The sequence below is a fragment of the Pelmatolapia mariae genome, linkage group LG20 (assembly GCF_036321145.2).
Source record: "Pelmatolapia mariae isolate MD_Pm_ZW linkage group LG20, Pm_UMD_F_2, whole genome shotgun sequence".
NCBI lineage: Eukaryota > Metazoa > Chordata > Actinopteri > Cichliformes > Cichlidae > Pelmatolapia > Pelmatolapia mariae.
Window position 1 is genome coordinate 40,928,128 of NC_086244.1, and position 17,303 is coordinate 40,945,430.

The following is a 17,303-nucleotide window of genomic DNA, read 5'->3' on the forward strand; positions in this document are numbered from 1 at the left end:
CGAAAGAAGGAAGGGGATTTCCTGGTGTAACGAGGTGCCCTGAGTTTAGCCTCTCAGGCACGACTTTCTTCCACGCTCGTCCACGATTCACTCCGTGAATAAGTTTTATATTTTAGTGCACAGACCTTTTTAATAAATTCAATAAATAGATCTAAAAAAAAATCCTAATCCTAACAGAAACCCACTGTATTATGAAAAAGAAAAACATATTAGTAGTGACCGAAGCCTCATCTTGGAATTGTTGGATTATTCAGATGCAGTTGAAACCAGTTTTTTAGTAAAAGGACTAGATGTTACAATGCCTGATAATGCATTGCTTTAAATGGAGAAAATCCTGAGGGATGGCCGTTATGAGGAAAGGCAGCCCAGAAACTTTACCAGCGGGACACGTCGTTGTGTGCCTCAACTTTCGGTCTTTTACCCAAACTTATCTGCCATTTTTTCCTCCCTTAGTTAGGTTTAGGGATTAGAGATCTGATCTAGGTTATCATATTAAAATTTGGGACACATCGTCAATAGTGGACCTTGGATTCATCGGCTGTTTCGGCCATTATCACTTGTTTATAATGGAGCACTGTAACAAAAAACTATTTCCCCTAGGGATCAATAAAGTATTCTGATTCTGATTCTGATTAGACACCCTCATCCAAGGAGGCCCTGCCAGGGTTGATCAGGTGGTGTGTCACTGGTTTATGTTAAATTGTTATTTCTCTTCTTCTTTCTTCTGTTTAGTATTTTGTTTTAGGCCTTTTTATTGACTTGATACAAGTGAGTTCTGATTCCTTTTTATAGTCCCTCGTATGTTTTAGAAAGATATTAATAGTTTGATTATAACTAATTTCAGTATATACCCAAAATATCGAACCAGCTTTAGTCACCGAAGTATTGTCCGTTAGTACTAATGGTATCAATATTGAAAGTTAAGATTTGTATATATGCCACTGTTATGTCACTTAGCTGTGTCTCTGTGTAATTTAGGCATGAAATCAGCAAAATCTGTAAAACTGGTCATTTAAGCTATGAGCATGAAGCTCTTTTAAAGCTTTAAGCCAGTGAGTGATAGTGATTGCAGGCTGGTGCCACAACAGTACAGTACATTTAACACTTGAGTTGATTGATTTTATTGGTCTGAGACTTAGGTGGTGCAGAGCAGCACCTCATTGCGAGACTGACACAGAAAACTGCGTGACTGACCTGACACATTCAATTTTAGCATGTAAGCCAATAAATCAATTATAAAAAGGATAATGAATTACTCTAAATTACTCCATGTCATGATGGTTCCTGTCAGATAAAATGCTGACATTTTGTAAAATAAACCACATTTTTGTTTTAGTTGACAGCCCAGTTTATGTTAATGTTTTAGATATAATGGGCAATCCGTTTCAGTTAAAATGGGTCTGAAACTCAACTCATTTGAGTTGAGTTTCAGAAGATATTCTAATAATTCTAATAAATAATGGGATGTGAAACGTTTCAAACTAGCAAGACTTAGGGGTTAGCCTGAGAGACTCAACTCAGGGTGAAATTTTCCCTCTCATTTCCTGAGCTAACAACACTCGCTTCAGCTTTAACAGATAGCTCAGCCCATGTTAAACACGTTCAGTCCGTTGGAATAATATTACAAACCAGGTACAATATCTTTCTGAAGACAGACAGCTCGTTAATGTAGTTCTAGTTTAATGTCAGTCAACAAGTGCCTAAGTTTACTTTGTTGTCTTTTTGGTTTGTTATCCTAGCTAGCTCATTAGCTAAGTCGCTAGCTGTTTAGCGCCAGCTCCCAGCTCCCTGACGCTGGTTTAATTACGTTAAATACCCTTAATAACAGTTTGTATGTGACTGACAGCTGTGTTGTCTGATACTCTACGCGACTGGAGTGAAAAAGAAGATTGGGTAAGTGAAGTTTCACGTAGTAATGCAGCTACATTACCTGTCAGATGGACTTAGAATTAGGACGGGGGTCATGTTTGACCCTGTTTGTTTAGTTGGGGAGAAAATAAGATGTTTATAACGTTACCTATAACACAGCTGGGGCGATCTGGTGCTTTTGGCTAAAATTGACGACTGGCGTTTATACTTTAATTAATCTACATTTGTGTCGAGTCCATTGCCTCGGTAATGCGGATGACGTAATGTTTTCCTCCATTCCTGTACGTGAGCTCAAAAATCACTTACATTTTATCGGTGACTCATGAAGCAGAAGTCTATCATCAGGTCAGATACTCATCTCACACACAAGCTGGACTTGGATTTAGACGTTGTATTAAAGTGAAAATGAAAGTTTACAGCCTGGGCCGCCTAAAGGGCGCTGAGGCCTGGTCTGCCATGTGTCATGTGATGAAGAATGCCGGGAAGGTCATCGGCATATTGATGTTCAATATTAATAACGGTTTAGTTAAACAAGAAATGTGTGTATATGTGATGTAATGTTGATGTGTTTCTGCAGTGATGGTGCAGCCACAACCCGATGGCCCCATGCAGTGGGAGATGTCCGGAGAAGAGAGTGGAGGGACCCTCAGGGTCCCACCAGAGCTTGCAGCCAATGAAGTGGTGACCAGATTGTTGAGTGACAACCAGCAGCTTAGAGGTAAGCGTGTTCACACAAAAAAAAGGTCTCATAAAAGAATATCACTGCACTGAGTGATGAGCTCAAACAGCAGACGCAGAAAGAAGAAGGAAGAAAGAAAGAAAGAAGCAAATCTTGTCCCTTAAAAGCCATTTTAGAAGCATATTTGTGTGGTTCATTATTTTAAAGCATTTATCTACATTAACTCTGGAATTCAGTGGTCACTGGGATATACAAACTGTATGCAGAGATAACAAATACTTTCAAAGGTTACAGACTTTGCTCCAGGATGAAGTTTTAAAAAGCTTTTTTTCCCCTAGAAGTTCTGTTTCTATCAGCGTCTTTGCTCTTAAAGTGTCACATCTCATTCTTACAATGTCTCTGGTGTTAGTCACATTTGTATGGTAAGGTGAAGACCCTACAGCATAATAGAGGGAAAACCCCAAATAGCAGACAATCCCCTATGAGCAAGTATCTGATGATGTTGGTGAGGCAGAACTATCATTTAACAGGAAGACGTCCGATTTGTACATTTGTAAAAACCTCAATCTAGTTTCAGATTTCCTAGTGTGATGAAATCTACAGATGTGTACGGAGATATTAATGGCTGAAAAATAGACAGTTCATGAGTTACAGATATACTTGTGCCGCTGTAGATGTAAATATCTGTGGGAACGCTTGTCTCTAACTACAGGTCATTTACACACTTGTATACTCAATTCCAGGTCTCAGTTTGCAAGCAAATGTTACTTAAGGTTTACAAATTCCTTTATTCACATTTACAAATTAGTAAGCATTTATGGAGACCTAATGATGCATGCAACGAATGAAGTTGAACAATTCTTCACACCTGTTTGCAAGTGCTTTGACTACAACAGATGCCTCACAAAGCAGCAGGATACCCCTTTACCTACCTACACCACAAATACAGACAGAAAAACATAAGCTAGATCAGCAGAAACATGGAGGCGTTGATTCGATGAGAGCATCCTCCTGCTCTCTTGATATTTTGCATGGATCTTTGTTTAAAAATGTCTTTCAGTCTATCGGTCACTGTGTGCTTACAATTATCAATACCTCACTGATTTCCGGTCAGGTCCCTGTTTATTGTAAGAATGCTGTTATTCACCCACCGTTAAAAAAACCTAAGCTTGACGCTACAGACCAATTTCAAAATTACCATTCATTGCTAAGATTTTAGAAAAGGTTGTGGCTAAGCAGCTTATAGCTGTTCTAGATGAATACAGCATTCTGGATAAATTCCAATCTGGCTTTCGTAGATCTCACTCTACTGAAACTACACTTCTTAGAGTCTCCAAAGACATTTTGATGAGATGTGATGCAGGAGAATGCTCCGTTTTGTTGATGTTGGACCTGACCTCCGCCTTTGGTACTGTGGACCATCATATTCTGCTAGATAGGCTGAGACACTGGGTGGGTATATCAGGGGCTGCTTTGGACTGGTTTGAATCTTATTTGCATGAACGATCCTTTTCTGTGGCTACCTCTAAGCACAGTTCATCTTCTACTTTTCTTGCCTATGGTGTGCCACAAGGTTCTGTTTTGGGGCCTTTATTGTTTTTGTTGTATTTACTTTCTCTTCAGCACTTATTGAGCACTTTTAAGGACATTTCGTATCACTGCTATGCAGATGATATTCAGTTATATATCTCCTTTAAGCCCCAAGATGTTTCCAAGCTACAGATTTTGCATAGGTGCATAGACTCCATTAGAGGTTGGATGGCTGGAAACTTTCTTCAACTAAATGAGGAGAAGACTGAAGTCCTTGTTTGTGCTCCTAAAAAATTTGTTCCTAGTGTTATGGAAAACTTGGGTCCACTTGCTACATTTGCCAAACCTTCTACCAGGAACCTTGGTGTTACTATTGACTGAGCTCTGACTTTGGACACTCATTTTAAAGCTCTGGTCCGCTCCTGTTTTTATCACTTGAGAAACATTGCTAAGCTGAGTCCCATTGTATCGCGCTCCGAATTAGAAATTGTCATTCATGCATTTGTTTAATCTCGTCTGGATTGTTGTAATTCTTTGTTTACTTGTTTATGTAAAGCCTCTTTGGAGCATCTGCAAGTTGTTCAGAACGCTGCTGCAAAGCTTCTGACCAAGTCCTCCAAGTACTCCCATGTCACACCCCTGCTGATTCAGCTGCACTGGCTCCCTATTAAATTCAGAATCCACTTTAAGGTTTTGACTTTGACTTTCAGGGCTCTGCATGGACAAGCACCAACATATATAAGTGAACTTTTACATCCATACATTCCCAGCAGGTCCCTGAGGTCATGTGATCAGGACTTGCTGGTTGTCCAACACACGAGGCTGAAAACAAAAGGTGACAGAGCTTTTGTAACTGTGGCCCCCAGACGGTGGAACTCTCTCCCTCTGAGCCTGAGATCTGTGGACTCAGTGGTCCCTTTTAAAAAACAGCTAAAAACTCATCTTTTTAAACCTGCTTTTGGTTGATTTTTATTTTTAAGTTTTAGCTTATGTGAAGCACTTTGAGATTTTTATCTTGAAAGGTGCTATATAAGTAAAATTTTACTTTACTTTACTTTACACACCTTGTGAGTCACAGCACTTTAACTGTGTCCAGTATATAGTATGGTATGCTCGGTATGCTTTCTCTCTCAAGATAAGTGCACAAAAAACTACTTTATTAATGTAAGTAATGTGGTGTGTTTACTGAGTACACATTACTGTTTCAAAGGAACATTTAAACAAAGTATTTTCAGTCATTCACTGTTGAGTTTATAGAGTGTAAAGAGGAAGATTTCTATATTCAGTTATACAGCAAACTCTATCTGAAGTTAACTAGCATTAGTTGGCGTTAACCTTTATATGCTGCAGCTCATGTAAATTAATTCAACTGAGAAATGTTTTTACTGCTAATAAAGTTGAGCATTTATTTTGTCAACATTTGTATAATGGTAAACATGACTAATAGACACAGTAGCGTAACAGAGGAAGGCGAAGAAAGAGTCAGCAAACTGAGTCTGTGTCATTATTTAAACTCTATGCTCATGTTGACATCAGCTACTGTTGTTAGTCAGTTAGGAAAGGGTGTAATAAAAATAAAAGTCATATCTGAGTGCATTTCCAAGAACTGAGCAAGAGTTTGTAAAAGTATAATTAGATTTGATGTGTCAGTGGAACAGTGTTTCAGTTAAGCAAATTATATTTATTAACATTAATTCAAGGAAACCATCAGCAAACTAATTCAGTTACTCAGCAATATCATTAACACGCAGTCGTGTGAAAAGCATAATTTTCAACAACTTTATACAGAAAGTACACCCTTACAGCAGGTGCGACCATTTCTAAAAAAATTTAAGGTTGCTGGTTTTCAGGTGCATGTTAACACAGGAGTGGATGTTCTATCAAATTTACCCCAAGGTCAGTGCATGCAATGCTAAGGGAGATTACAAAAACCCTGAAAGCTACGTCTCAGACTCCACCGGCTTCAGTTAGCATGTTTAAATTCATGGATTGACAATTAGAAAAGGACTAAAGGAGTATGGCTTTACTGGAATGGTTCCCAGGAGAAAACTTCCTCTCGCTAAAAAAAAGATGGGAGCATAGCTTAGCTTTGCAAATTTGCCTCTGAACAAATCACAGGAACTCTGAAACAATGTCTTTGGATAGATGAGAGCAAAGTGGAGATTGTGTTTGGTTATAATGCACAGTGGCACATTTGGTGAAAGTATTATAGAGTCAAAGCTGAGGCTCTCTATCTGACAGCTAAAGCTTAGCGTAAAGTGGGGTCATGCGACAATGGGACAGTGATCTCAACCACATCGCCAAATCTACACTAAAAAAACCCCCAGAAGAATCAAAGCGTTGCAGTGGTCCAAAGTCCAGACATCAGCCTGACTGAAATGCTGTGTTAGGACCACAAGAGAGCTGTGCTTAAACAAGTGTACAACTGAGTGAAGTGGAGCAAAGAGGGTTCAGTGAAATATCCTCCACAATTGTGTGAGAGACTGATAGTCAGGTACAGGTATTTCTACAAGCTACTGAATCACAGTTTCACAGATTTGTCTTTTACAGGACTTTGCAGAGCCTGTGAAATGGTTATTTTTCACATGACTGTATTTAGTATATATTAGTCTCCCCCATCTCCTTTTACCACCTCATTCTGTTCCCACAGAGGCGCTGCGGCGGAGCAACCTGACCTTGCGTCAGCGCTGTGAGGAGATGGAGGGATGGCAACGAAGGACAAAAGAGGAACGAGAGTTTCTCAGCTGTCGCTTCCAAGAAGCAAGGTCCCTGGTGGAGAGGCTGGCCCAGGAGAACCACTCCTTACAGAGCATGGTGAACGGACCTGGCTCCTCCAACTCCTCGTCTAATCACTGCTGCAGCTCCAGCCAGACTGAAAACCCGCAGCTACGGCCAGCCAGGAATGGACCAGTGGACGGACCACAGGTTGGCTAGTTGGAAACTGATAATTATTAGTCATGTTTCCATTTACCTACTTTCAAATTTACAAAGGCAAGCAGACATCCACCAAATCTGTGTGTCCTGTAGATGTATATAAGGCAATCCTTACTCACACGGGTCCTTGTGTGGCCCCTCAGTACAGAAACAAACTGTTTTAGCTCATCCCCCCCCCCCTTTAAGCTAGCTTTCTTTTGATTGGCTGTTCCTCAGTAACGAAATGCTTGGGTAATAGGTGGGTGGGGTTTTTTGTATCATAGCCAGAGATTATATTAGGGATATCCGCTCATATGACAACATACAGAGCAAAGATTTTAAAAAAGGTCTGAAACAGGTCTTTTTCTTTTTTTAATTTTTTAAACCTGTTTAATATGAGCATCCATATATATCATGGGAAAGGTGAGAAATGGACTTTTAATCTTTTCCATTATGTCTCTCAGACTCTAGATCAGCGAGAAAAGAAGAGAGTCGAAGATACAGAGCAATGCACACAGACATCGCCACCTCGCAGCCTGGTAAGATGTTTGTGTGTGTGTTTGTGGCTCATGTTCATGTGCTGTCATGGTCAGCAAACTCTGTTTTTTTTTCTGCTCATATTTTTAATCTAATCAGTGTGTCTGTGTGTCTAGGATAACACAAGTGTGCATAGCTCATTGAGTTACGCACAGTCCTCTCCCCCCATATCATTTTCAGATGAACTGGGAGATATAATGGGCAATGACAATAGCCAGGTGAGCCCGGTCACTCCCATCCTAATTCTACCAGTCAGATCTCTAACGCTGCACCTGCAGCCCTCACACTTCCAGTTTGAGCTTTCCTCACCTAATCTACAAACAATGGCTGAGGTCGAAAATCGTAACAAATAGAAAATGTGACTAAAATGACATTGGCAGCAACTGAAGTGTGTTGGACTGTGTTTTACATTCAGCAGCATAAATTTTGAGGTCAAACGTGGGGTTTTTTCGGACAACACTCAAATAAAATTTTGAAAACACAAAAAACACAGTTTATCCCAATCACAACCTCTCCTTTTCTCCTTATGCACATCGTGTTGGATGTTTCGGTGTAGTTTCAGTGCTGAAGCCCACAACGAACACGATCCATTTTTCTCATGCTTCTCTGTATGTTCATCTATTTAACCCATCTCTATACCACTTCCATGTTTTTCTCTGGAGCCTGTGGAAGGTGCAAACGAGTTCCTGCAGCTGCTGAAGAGCCACAAAGAGAAACTGGAGGAAGGGATGCGAGAGCTGAGAAGGAAAAATGAGGAGCTAGAGAAGCAGAGGGACGAGGGAGAGAAAGAGAAGGAGCGAATGCTTCACTGCATAGACCAGCTCCGGGGTAAACTGGCCCAGGCACAGGTAACGTTGATATCCAGGCACATAAAAGTTTTCCAGATGAGTCACTATGGTAAGGTAGCAATGTAGATGATCCTGGCAGGCGTTAGATGATCCTGGCAGGCGTAAAGGGAACATTTACTAGCAAAACAATGTGTGAATGTTCTGTTTCTGTCGCATAACTTTCCAGATTTGTATAGCATGAAGTGCCACTTGGCACTGAACGCAACACCCAGATGCTACTGTAGATAATATAGCAGTTAGCTGGCATGTTAAGGTAAAAGTTAATATGAAATCACAAATACAATAATAAGTAAAATCGGTAAAAATATTAATTAATAATATAAATACCAAATATTAGCAATGATTTATCGGTAATGTTACTGTACCGTGTAGCTAAATGTGCTGAATCAGCTCCATGGTAAATAAAAACTAATCACATCAAAATTAATAAAATAATTTTGAGTAGCCTTCCTAAAGCCATGACAGAACAACACTGTTTAGTTACGTTGAAGATTCATGTCTCAGTTCCACCTCGTGGCTTTCAGCCTCCTTGTGTGTTCTTTGCATAAATGTTAAATAGCAATTAGCACTACAGTTAATAATAACATTTGAAAACATGAATAAAGAAGATTTAAAAAATGATAAAAATGTTATCAGAAGAAATCGCCTCACAAAGTAATGGCTTGTTTTCCTCTGTTGCATTTTGCGTGTCACTGGTAGATGTGACCTTTCACTGCTTGCAAATGACAAAAGAGATGACGTGATGATAAACACAATCTGTTTTGTCATCTGTGACGTGAAAAACTTGTATGACTGTTTTACAGACGAACAATGTTACTGAGGAGGTTGTCCAGCAGCGCTCTGAGGCACAGCACTCGTCCGACTGGTATGAAGCATTTTCACTTAAGCGCACTGTTGGAAACTAAGAGCACTAACTTTACTTTCTGCTAAACCTTTAACACAGTTCTGTTTAATGATACAGAATATCTGCAGAGAATTGCTCTCTATTGGAAAATGACACCAGCATGCTTTTTGATTGCTTAAAACAACAAAAGCCTCACGTTTGAGATGCTGTCTTCCTTCTCCTTCCTCTCTTTCTGTTCCCTTTTCCCAGCTCTAGCCTGGCTAAGCTCACAGAGCAACTTCAGGCCACACAGGGCAGGTGAGCCCGCAGTTCTGTGTGGCTTTGTCTTTCTCACTGTTTGCACGTCTGCTTCCTGCTCTGCTGTCTTCTCCATCACTGCAGGAGGTCTACCTGCGTGTCTCTTATTCTGAAAAAAGTCTGTTTTTTTTGTTTGTTTGTTTTAGGAAATGTATTTGTTTTTATTTCATTTATTTTATCAGAGCTGCCAAACTTCAGCTCACAGACCAATAACACAATAATGTTGTAACACAACAGCAATGATTTGTCCAGTGTCATCTAGTATTTTATCTCATTCATAATTTCCAAAAGTTATTAAAAGACATCCTATAAATGTTTAATCCAGTAATGTACAAGTACAATATTCAGATTTTCTAACTACTTTAAATTAATTTATTTTTATGTCAAATTAACCGGTCTTTCAAATTGTGCTTTTATAGAAAAGATCAGCTCTCTGAGTCTAATATATAATGATATGCAGTATATTGTATATACATGCTGTCTGTTTGTATTAAACAGTAATTTAAAAAGGGCATTCCTATATTTATTTATTTATTTTTCAATATTTGTCACTGTCACTGCCTGTTACAAGTGATTTTTATTTTGTAGGTATCGGGAGCTGGAGGAGAAGCTTGATTACCTGCAGAAGAGCTCAGCTCAGAGGGACAGAACTGAAGCTCTGCTCAAACAGAAGGACAAGGACTGTGCCCAGGTATGACATGTGACTAGCTGTCATTTTTACTCTGACAGCATAAAAAAAATCTTCTACCTCCTATACTTTTAATCCTAGCAAGCGGAGTGCAAAAAAGCTTGTTTGTGTTTTTGTAGCTGGCCAAGGACTGCGAGGCCCTGAAAGCTCAGGCAACTTCCCTGCTAGGAGAACTACAGGAAAGACAGAGCTGGTTGGACAAAAGTGAGCATGAACGCGTACTCCTGGAAGACAAGTAAGTTGTTACATCACCTGCAATAGATCCATACACAGAATTATGTCTTAGTTCACCCTTTAGGTGTGCTTATGTGTTTCTTTTTGCTTGTGTGCAGATTAAGCAGTAAAATAAAGGCCCTGCAGGTGGCAGAGCGGGAGCTTGAACAGCAGAAGAAACAGCATCATGTAGCCATGGACAAGCTGCTGCTGCAAACCCAGAGCCTGGAGCAGGCCCTGAAGTCAGAGAGACATGTTGTCACTGAGGAGAAGTGAGTCCAAGACACGTACAGATAGAAGAAGCCAAGATGATTCATATGTTTCTGCACTGTTGTGCTATTTAGAAAGATTTATTTGAGTGGTGGAACTTGCATTAAAAAATGTAGAAGCTTTTAACTGCTCCCTTATTTAACAAGGGGCCACCAGAGTGAACGGATATGTATGTTTGATTTGGCACAGTTTTTACATCGGATGCCCTTCTTGACACAAGCCTCCCATTTTATCCGAGCTTAGGACTTAAGGGTATACTAGCTTGTGATGACCCTGAATAATTACTTTACTATTTAATCTTTTGTGCAAAAAAGTGGTTCTATATTACATTATTGATGCATTACACTGGTAATTATACACAATGATAACCTAATGGGTTTTAACCCAAATTGTGGTCAAAGTCATATTTGTGATTTTATGGGCAATACCTGTAAACTGTGATAGATCACTAGCCAGACAGACTGATTGGTAATAGCTCTGTGTTGTTAACAGTCTCTTTGGTCATTCCTCCTTTTGGTTTATTAAATGTTTACCAATATATTGCACTTTATTTCCTCAGGAAAAAACTGACACAGCTACAGCATGCATACACATGTCTCTTTAGAGACTATGATTCTAAACTGAAGAATGAGGTAAAAATAAAAACCCAACCAAACAAACATTAAATTAAAAAAGGTTTTTACACTCATTAGTTTTGGAATACCTCGGGGGTCAAGTCCAAACATGAATCTGTGTGTATGCATTCCAGGGTGGAGATCTGTGCAGCCGACTGGAGGAGGCTGAGCGAGCGCTGGCCCTGAAGCAGGACCTGATTGATAAACTGAAGGAAGAGGTGGAGCAACAGAAAGGCTCCCTGGAAACAATTCCTGTCCTTACTGCACAGGTATTCCTTCTCAGCTGTTGAGCTGATGTACTTCCTGACTTATAAAGTGGTCACTTGACAGGTCTGGTAGATGACAGTGACTATGGACACATATTGACAGTTGAAGTAAACAGCGGACTGACAGTCTACAGATGAACAGTGGCCAGTGTAGCTAAGTTTATGCATAGAACTCAATTTGCAGTCTACTGACATCTAGTTGTGAGATTTTACACACTGTAACTTTAAATAAATAAAAAATTATTGCATTACTTTTTGAAAATTTCTATAAATGGGGAGATATTAGAGATATGATTTCTTTAGTCCATGATAGTGGTGTAGTGAATCTCATTGTCACGACCCAAGTGTAATGTAATCAATGTGGAGCAAAAATGCTCAAATGCTAATCGCAGCATCTTGAATCTGACACAAAGACTGTTTGAGAGCCACCGGTGCAACTTAGCTCTTGTCTAGAAATTCTGTCCATAAAAATTATGAATAGAAATGGTGTTGAGGACAGTCCTGGTGGAGACCAACTCTGCTGGGATTGTGTTCAGCTCATTGCCTGGAATGTGGATCAAACTCTCACTGCGGGTGCACAGGGACCAAATGACCGTCTTCCGTATCTTTCAATGGAAAAATGCCCTCTCCACACGCACAAAGTACATGTAGAATAAATGAACACTTGAATATCTGTGAGAGGGTAAGGGGCTCGTTCAGCATTCCACAACCAGAACTAAAACCACATTGTTCCCTCTGAATCCTAAATTCGACTAATGGACGGACTTTCCTAACCCCCACATAGACCTGGTATAGACATTTCCAGGAATGCTGAGTAGTGTAACACATAGGTTCCATAGGCCTGGCCACCAGATGCTCTCCCTTGAGTGCCCTCCACACTATCCCAGCCAAGGTGAACTGGTCCCTCAGATTCTTTCCTCTCATAGGAGTCCTTTGAATCTAAAGTGCTAATAATTGTTTCAAACCGCCACAAACTAAGGTGACTTCAGCAGCTGGCCTGGAAAGAGTAGAGAGAACCTCAGTATTCTTATAATGATGACAGCACACATTTGAACTTCAGTCTGTATCAGCCACACCGACATTTTAACATGTATGTAATGCCAGTTTATTGAAATGAACCCAAATTACTGCATGAAAAATGACCTCACATGTCTCTCTCACCCAGGCTGAGATCTACAAGGCAGATTTCCTTGCTGAGCGAGAAGCCAGAGAGAAGTTAAACCAGAAAAAGGAGGAGCTGCAGGAGCAGCTGAATCAGGCCTTGGCTGAGAATGAGAGGCTTAAACAGGAAGCTACGTCACGGTAAAAACCAAAAACCAAGACATTGCAAATTATAATAATTATTTGTGCCATCAGTTTGGGTATGTGGATGTGTTTATGCTTCATCATGTGTGTTTCATCTGCATGTACAGTTAATAAGATGAGATTTAACATAGAACTTTTCAATGCTCCCTTCTGTTTCAGTGCACGTATGGAACAAATGAAGATGAGACACCTGGATGACTTCTCTGCACGGCCCACACTCATCCCCCCCCCACAAGGTACAGAATCATGATAGTTTTATTCTCATGAAGCTCTACTTTCACTACTGAAATAGAGAAAATTTCATGCTGTGTGTTTTTTGGAATTTATTTTCTTTTTTAATTTATTTACATATAGGGCTGCAATTAAAAACTATTAATTTGTTAAAGTTTTTAACAATTATTTTTTTCATTAGTACATTCAATGTTTTGTTCATAAGATTCAAAGAAATAGTAATGCTCTTTGGAAGTGCCCGTATCTTATGACGATGTCTGTTGAATGTCTAGTTTTGCTTGACCACCGTCAGTTTCCTTTTATGCAGTCACTAAAGAGCATGTGCTATTGGCTTGAAATCAGGTCACTGACTTGACCATTGAAGAATATATCCCATTTCTTTGCCTTCAGAAACGTTCGGGTTGCTTTTCCAGTATGGTTTGGGTCATTCTCCATTTGTACATTGAAACGTTATCCGATCAGTTTTGTGGCATTAGGCTGAATTAAAGCAGAATATAAATTATTATACACTTTAGAATTAATTTTGCTGGCCATGAAATGCTTGTCAGTCAATTGTCCAACTAATTTTGAGCCTCTTAAAATGGAGGATTATGTAAAAAAAAATGTTTGTAAATCCTAAACATGTATTGTAATACTTTTTTTTAGGTCTGCACTTCAATTGCATCTTGATTATTTGATTTAAATCCACTGTGGTGGTGTACAGAGGCTAAATGGCCAAAAATGTGTCATTGTCCAAAAACATTTGGATCTAACTATATGTTGTAAATAAATGCAACAGTGAAAAAGGAAAATACTTTTCAAATTAGCGATCCTACTTTTTTGCCTCAATATTAGCACGGGTATTTGTGGATGTTATTCTTACAGTGTACTTTTAATAGTAATTATAATAATAATAACTTTATTTATAAAGCACTTTCAAACGAAGTGCTGTACAACTATTTGAAACTAAAAAGATAAATAAATAAAAGTGATACATAGCAATACAAGTAAAAAAACAATACAAGTTAAAAACAGTAAGAATTTAAAAACTATTTTTGCTATTAACTGTTTTGCTTTTCTTAGGCTACGTCCACACTAGCCCGGATAGATTTGAAAACGGCGTTTTCGTCTGAAAGTGCTCCGCGTCCACACTACGTTTTCAGTCGTTTTCACAGAGTTGTGCGTCCACGTTGAAGCGGCCGAAAGCGCTTACGGTCCAGTACTGCGCATGCGTGAAATGCAAGAGGATTTGGCCTGCCTCATTTCTGTCTGCCGTTTATTTAGTTTCCGGCTCTTTGAAACGTCGCAGCAAAATGTCGAGGAAAAGCACCGAGTTTTTTTAAATGGACTAACGAGGTGGAGTTGTGCTGCGAGTAACACAAAAGTACAAAGTTGCAAAAGCGAGTGAGAATTATTGAATTTGAACTAAAGCTATCTGAAGCATGTACAAACTGATATTAATCTTTAATAGGGCTGTCAAAATTGAGAGCAAACAAAACAACTGCTGTATAATGCCCTCCGCTATCTTTGTTTAATTGGTCACATGACTGCATCATATGACTAACATGCGTCATCGTTTTCAAAAGTCTCCGTTTTTGCTGTCCACACTGCGACGCGAAAACACCATCTTCAAATGTATGCGTTTTCGAGAGCATTTTGAAAACGCTGCGTCTTCCTTCGGGGAAAATGCCGTCTCAGTGTGGACGGGAGGCCAAAACGGAGAGAAAACGATGCATTTTTGTTTGAAAACGATTAATGGATCCATCCATTAGTGTGGATGTAGCCTTAATTCAAAATCGTGTGAAAGACTTCACTGCATACTGCTACTGGCTGAGTACCTGCTTGCATGTGTCAACTTGATTAATGGAGCTGATTACAACTGGCTATATTACTGTCAGTGCAAAAGCCTCTTCCCAACAAGTATTGATTTAATCAGTCAGAACATAATGAGAGAGGGAGAGAGATGACATGGAAAGCATTGTACTAACTTGACAGCTGTTTGCGGTTTACTCACAGGTATAGAAAAGGTGATGAAGCAGCAAGTGCAAAATACCGCTCAGCTCTTGTTGTTAAATTCCTTCATGTTATGGTAGCCTTCCTTCTGGACACTGGTGCACTGCTGCTGACACGTGGCGTACTTACCAGAGAAACAACAGAACTATACTGAATTAAAATCGTCCTGTTGATAACAATAGACAGTCTAGTTTTTCAAGTCAAGATCAGTGTATACGTACTTGAGTAAATCTACCTTTCACCACCACCATGTACTGAGGAAATGTAAAACGTGGTTTCTCTTTTAAAGGTTTCCTTTCTCTCGGCCTTAGGTGTGTTCCCCCCTTTCAACACGGTGCCCCCTGCTCCCTCATTCCGTACTCCGGGATTGGGACCAGTCGGTGATCAAGGTCCAGTCGGAACTGAGGAGCTGCCGGATTTATGTTGTCCTAAGTGCCAGTACCTGGCTCCAGATATGGACACACTGCAGATACATGTAATGGACTGTATACAGTAACATAAGCATTGCCCTGCACACCATGACAACAACATACATAGATATGCAGTATGTATAGTCTGTTTAGATTCAGTGTGTCTTCTCCCATTTCTGGGTGCCCGCTGGAAAAACATGTTTGGATAGTTGCACCTTACTCTCGCTTTCTCTCTCAAACAAACACACATCCACAAACCTGAACACAAATTCTGGATCTTTCTGTTGAACAGTTCAGTATGCTGGAATCGAGACAGTTCACGCCAAGGCAATCTGATGACAGTCTGAACAAGTGAAAGAAAAACAAGAAAATCAGCATGATATTTCCCTGTAGCTCTAGTGTGGATCCAGTCTCTGCTGTAGTTTTTCCCTTTCCACAATCATTATAATCATTTCTGTTCTTATGTTTCCCCTCTTACCTTTTCCTATGCTTACTTTCCTCTGAGACAGCACTTTGATGCACATTTTCATCAGTATTTTTTAGATTCAGTGATTAGATTCACATGATCCTCTATCCCCCATTTCCTTGCTTCTTTGCTTCAATGCTGTAGTGATGACAGAGGAGCACACTACATGCTGTGAAGTAAATGTGTATACTTGTAATTGCATCAGTCCAAAAGATCAGTAATTATTAGACCTAAGGTGATGATAAGTTTAGAAGAAAAAAAAAGAAGTGACAGTCCAGAGAAGAAAACACATGATCATGTGAATAACATATTGAGCTTAAAAAAAATCAGATATGTTATGGTTGTAAATGTAGCTGTCTGCATTACCTCAGAGCATGTATTATGATGTATTAGAGATGGATTTACTCTTGTTGGGGGAGAAAAGTAACCATTCTCTGTGTTCGGTGCCTGTGTACATGACTGACTGCACCTCATGCTAAACCCAGTCCTTAACCCAACAGCCCTTTTGTGACCCTTCTTCTGTCTTAGCTTTACCTGTTGCACCTATTTATCTATCTGAATGTAAGATTTCTTCACAGTTTGTGTGGATTTTAACTAAGTATAGAAACATTTGTGGAAAAAATGCATCAAACTGTTGGAGATTTACAAAATAAATCAGTTATTCATTTGACTTTATATGTTTTTATATAGATATGGAATTGATGTTTCGACACTGTAGCATTTCGTTTAGAAACACTGCTCCAGAGTGGGGTTCAAACACGTATGTCATGTGACATAAGTAAGGGTTTTGGTGCGTTTCAACTCAGTTTCGACAGGTGGCTCACCTGCTGTTTCAAGGCAGGCCAGGCGCAAGGATTCCGATTTTTTTAAGGGTGTTTTCCCAGGCTGTTGGCAAGGCTCGCTAAAAATGAAGCTCACTGAGCCCCAAAACAGCTAAACACTTGTCACAATAAACATATCGGTCCATTCGCAAAATATTTTATTTTATAGATGGATTTATTGTGTGTTTCATAACAATCACTAAGCAACTGAAACAGCTTCAAGAAGGTCAACAGAGAGAAAATGGTATTGTTGAAAATTTTCTGAAGGACACTACCGTCAGCGAACACTCAATGTGGGAACAGCCTCGGTGTTTTTTTTTTCTTCCTTGTTTGTACGGGTATTTCCCCAAAACACGTGCTGATCAAAGTTATTGATAGTCTGGTGTAATAATTGGCCTTGATTGTAATTGTGCAGAGTTTGTGTATTTTTTTTTCACAAAACAGCATTATGAGATGTCACTGTGGAAACCGCTCTGATTGTTTCTTAACCTCGACACAATTTCGGCATAG

General features: G+C 39.6%; 1 protein-coding gene across 5 annotated transcripts; it reads left to right on the plus strand.

Annotated features, from left to right (window-relative positions):
* The first annotated feature begins 1,547 nt into the window (after positions 1-1,547).
* Positions 1,548-16,647, plus strand: ikbkg (inhibitor of nuclear factor kappa B kinase regulatory subunit gamma). Of its 5 annotated transcripts, XM_063464523.1 has the most exons (17): positions 1,548-1,632; positions 1,847-1,893; positions 2,447-2,587; positions 6,729-7,003; positions 7,456-7,530; positions 7,645-7,746; positions 8,191-8,376; positions 9,180-9,241; positions 9,470-9,517; positions 10,106-10,208; positions 10,325-10,440; positions 10,538-10,690; positions 11,248-11,320; positions 11,437-11,571; positions 12,734-12,870; positions 13,033-13,109; positions 15,408-16,647. In XM_063464523.1, exons 3-17 carry the CDS (start codon positions 2,449-2,451, stop codon positions 15,590-15,592), a joined length of 1,866 nt encoding a protein of 621 aa, XP_063320593.1. In that variant the 5' UTR covers positions 1,548-1,632; positions 1,847-1,893; positions 2,447-2,448; the 3' UTR covers positions 15,593-16,647. The 5 variants fall into 5 exon arrangements, with proteins under 5 accessions (XP_063320593.1, XP_063320592.1, XP_063320594.1 ...); XM_063464522.1 differs by having other exon boundaries at positions 1,553-1,893; XM_063464524.1 differs by lacking the exon at positions 9,470-9,517 and having other exon boundaries at positions 1,553-1,893.
* The last annotated feature ends 656 nt before the right edge of the window (positions 16,648-17,303 follow it).

Coding starts and splice junctions, on each gene's coding strand:
- ikbkg (XM_063464523.1), top strand. CDS start 2,449: ATGGTGCAGCCACAACCCGATGGCCCCATGCAGTGGGAGATGTCCGGA. Junction 7,531..7,644: donor CATCGCCACCTCGCAGCCTG/GTAAGATGTTTG, acceptor CTGTGTGTCTAG/GATAACACAAGTGTGCATAG. Junction 13,110..15,407: donor ACTCATCCCCCCCCCACAAG/GTACAGAATCAT, acceptor TCTCGGCCTTAG/GTGTGTTCCCCCCTTTCAAC.